Source organism: Ictalurus punctatus, chromosome 18 (assembly GCF_001660625.3).
Source record: "Ictalurus punctatus breed USDA103 chromosome 18, Coco_2.0, whole genome shotgun sequence".
NCBI lineage: Eukaryota > Metazoa > Chordata > Actinopteri > Siluriformes > Ictaluridae > Ictalurus > Ictalurus punctatus.
This window is the reverse complement of record NC_030433.2, coordinates 2,047,501-2,050,508: the sequence shown is the minus strand read 5'-3', so window position 1 is coordinate 2,050,508 and position 3,008 is coordinate 2,047,501. Positions and strand designations below refer to the sequence as shown.

General features: G+C 39.7%; 1 protein-coding gene across 1 annotated transcript in view; it reads left to right on the top strand.

Moving 5' to 3' along the window:
• Positions 1-2,252: 2,252 nt before the first annotated feature.
• Positions 2,253-3,008, top strand: part of lhx5 (LIM homeobox 5) — a 16,137-nt gene continuing 15,381 nt past the window's right edge. Inside the window, exon 1 of the mRNA XM_017493200.3 lies at positions 2,253-2,474. Coding sequence (XP_017348689.1) covers positions 2,302-2,474 — 173 coding nt within the window. The 5' untranslated portion in view covers positions 2,253-2,301. The remainder of the gene's footprint in view (positions 2,475-3,008) is intronic.

The window sequence follows — 3,008 nt, the reverse complement described above, 5'->3', positions numbered from 1 at the left end:
GCATTTGGCTGTTTTTTTTTTTTTTTTTTTTTTTTTTTTTAAAAGCTCCGAAATTTCAGAAAATTTTCCTTTTAGTTGCTGAGGTCAAGGTTTGGGTTAGATTTAGGTGTGTGTGTGTGTGTGTGTGTGTGTGTGTGTGTGTGTGTGTGTGTGTGTGTGTGTTAGAACAGCTATTAGACATTGTCGGAGTGTATTCAGGGCGTGTGTGAGCAGGTTAGATGTAAAATAAGCAAAAGCAGAGTAATTCCGTCTCATTGATTTTCCTTCTTTTTCTTCTTCTTCTTCTTCTTCTTTTTCTTCTTCTTCTTAAATGAGGAGGCAAGAATATAAAGCTCGGCGAGTAAATAAATGGTGCGGATTAGGGATTTGGGCACGTTTGCCAAAAGCTGTGGGAGTCCCGCTCGTCTCCTGCAGGGCGCGATACCGCACGCGCACGCACACACACACACACACACACAGAGAGAGGGGGGGGGGGGGGGGGTTCCTTTTTTTTTCATTTTTAAAGTTTTATTTAAAGTTCCCAATGCAACTTGTTGTTAATAATAATAATAATAATAATAATAATAATAATAATAATAATAAACTGCAGTTTTCGTGTGCTATACGTGTGTGCATAAAGCTGTGTGTGAAAAACCCACAGCTTTGCTACACACACTGGCCGTGCAATTAGAGCTCGAGCACTGTCCATACCCGAATAAAAATCGTTCTATATAATTGCCATATCAAATGAAATATACCCAGACTACACACACCTCTATCAAAAAATAAATAAACAAACAATACGTCGGAAGCACATTTTAAATTAGTTTACAAGGAAATTGTAACGATCAGTGAATTAATGAATTATCACATATAACCTACTTCTACATTATTTTAAACCATTTAAAACGAACTAAAAACCGACTGGTGCATGTAGTAGGCTATGTGTATAAAATAAAAATAATAAAAAAAAATAAATCATTGCACTGAAATTGTTGGCGTCTCATCAGGATTTAATATAACATTGAAAACATGCTGGGAAATTACCTTAGACATGTCCGCGTTAATCTTTTACACAGCCGCTAAAGAGTTGTTAATTCTGTCTCACTGTAGTCTTTCTGTAGGCTATCAAATTGGTGCACGGCTACGATGTAGGCCTATTTGCATTTCCACGACTAACAAAATGATTATCTGGGTAAATATTTAAATTCCCCACGATCTGCGGTTACTTTGTCAAGCCAATGGGAATGCGCGCGACTATTTTAATCCTGCACATTTCCCTGTAAATAGCTTTATACATAATAAAGGCAGGGTTTAACTCTCCACCCCACCCCACCCCACCCAACCAATCGTGTATACACACACACACACACAGAGAGAGAGAGAGAGAGAGAGAGAGAGAGAGAGAGAGTTAGCTAGCTTCTGTCACTATATATCGACTACATTTAATTTTCCAGCCCTACCAGCGTGCAGACTTCAGCTTTAGCCATCCACTTCCCACTAAACAAAATGGTGCGAAATATCATCAAATTAAAACATTAATAATAAATTATAAATGATGAAATAAAGGATCAGTTCATCGCGGGTTTCCAGAAGAAAGCGCGTCTTCTAGTCCAAATTTAGCATCTTCTCAATAGTGTTTTTTTTGTTGTTGTTGTTGTTGCTGTTGTTGTTGTTGTTTTGTTTTTTTTTAAAGAAAAAAAAAAAGAGGGGAGAAAACCCCAGTGCAAAACAAGAAGGTGCCTGTAATGCTCAACTACCTTCACAATTTAAAGACGCTCTGACAGTGCCATTATTTAAGCCCGTTGCTATGACAACGTGACTCTGATTGGCCGGCGGGGCGCAGAACGTCACCAAATCTGAATTCTGATGCGCGAGGCTCCCGCGACCCGCGGCACAGCGACACGAAAAGCGCGAGCGTTTAGCGGGCACCTACACGCGCACAGTGAAGACGGAGAATTTATATATTTATTTAATTAATATTCAAAGATTGAATCAAGATTTTTTTTTTTTTTTTGTCGAACGAAATTTGTTGTTGTGTGGTGTTTTTTTATTATTGTTATTTATTTTTATATTTTTATTATTGCATTTTTATGGCTCCTGATGTGTGGATGCGAAATAACGCAGCGGAGCAAGAGTGTGCCGGTTGTTCGCTTCTAGTAGTGGAAAGGAAAATCTAATATATATATATATATATATATATATATATATTTTTTTTTTTTTTTTTTTTTTTTTAAATAATACTAATAATATTTAGCATCCTTGTGTTCGTTTGAGGAAGTCAAGCTGCCGGTCCGCGTGGTTCGCGGGAACCTCGACGCGATGATGGTGCACTGCGCCGGGTGCGCGAGGCCCATCCTGGACCGCTTCCTACTTAACGTGCTGGACCGCGCGTGGCACGCCGAGTGTGTGCAGTGCTGCGAGTGCAGCTGCAACCTGACCGAGAAGTGCTTCTCCAGGGATGGCAAACTTTACTGCAAAATTGACTTTTTCAGGTAAGCCGGAGGTGTTTGCGAGGGTCTGTTATGGTGGTAGCGCGCGCCGTGGTGCTCCTCGGGTAATACGCGCGTTTGAAGAGCGTCTGATGCGAGGATTTATCACCATCCCTGTCGTTGTGGATTACTCACAATTTGTGGATTAATTCGGCTAAGTTTGTGTCGCTGTTGAACGATGACAACTGCTTCGCTCCTCATCTTTAGTCTACTTAGAGCAGCTGAAGCCATTTGCACGCGCAAAACCTTTGTTCCTGAATGTGCCACTTGAATGTCAATTGTGAATAATATTGTCTAAATCTGTCTTCATATGCCTTTCTTGTGTATACCATGTAGCGTCTACAATTTAGCCATAAATAAATGAACACACGAATTCATTCTAGAGAAGCACTGGGAGCTGTGTACATTAAAATCGGCTGTATTCAATCAGCACCAGATTGAGAGGTATGTTAATGCGTTAGAGTGCATTACATTTTATGAATACACATGTGTTTGAATACTTTTTTACCTCTGTAGACTGGCTATATTACAAATGTC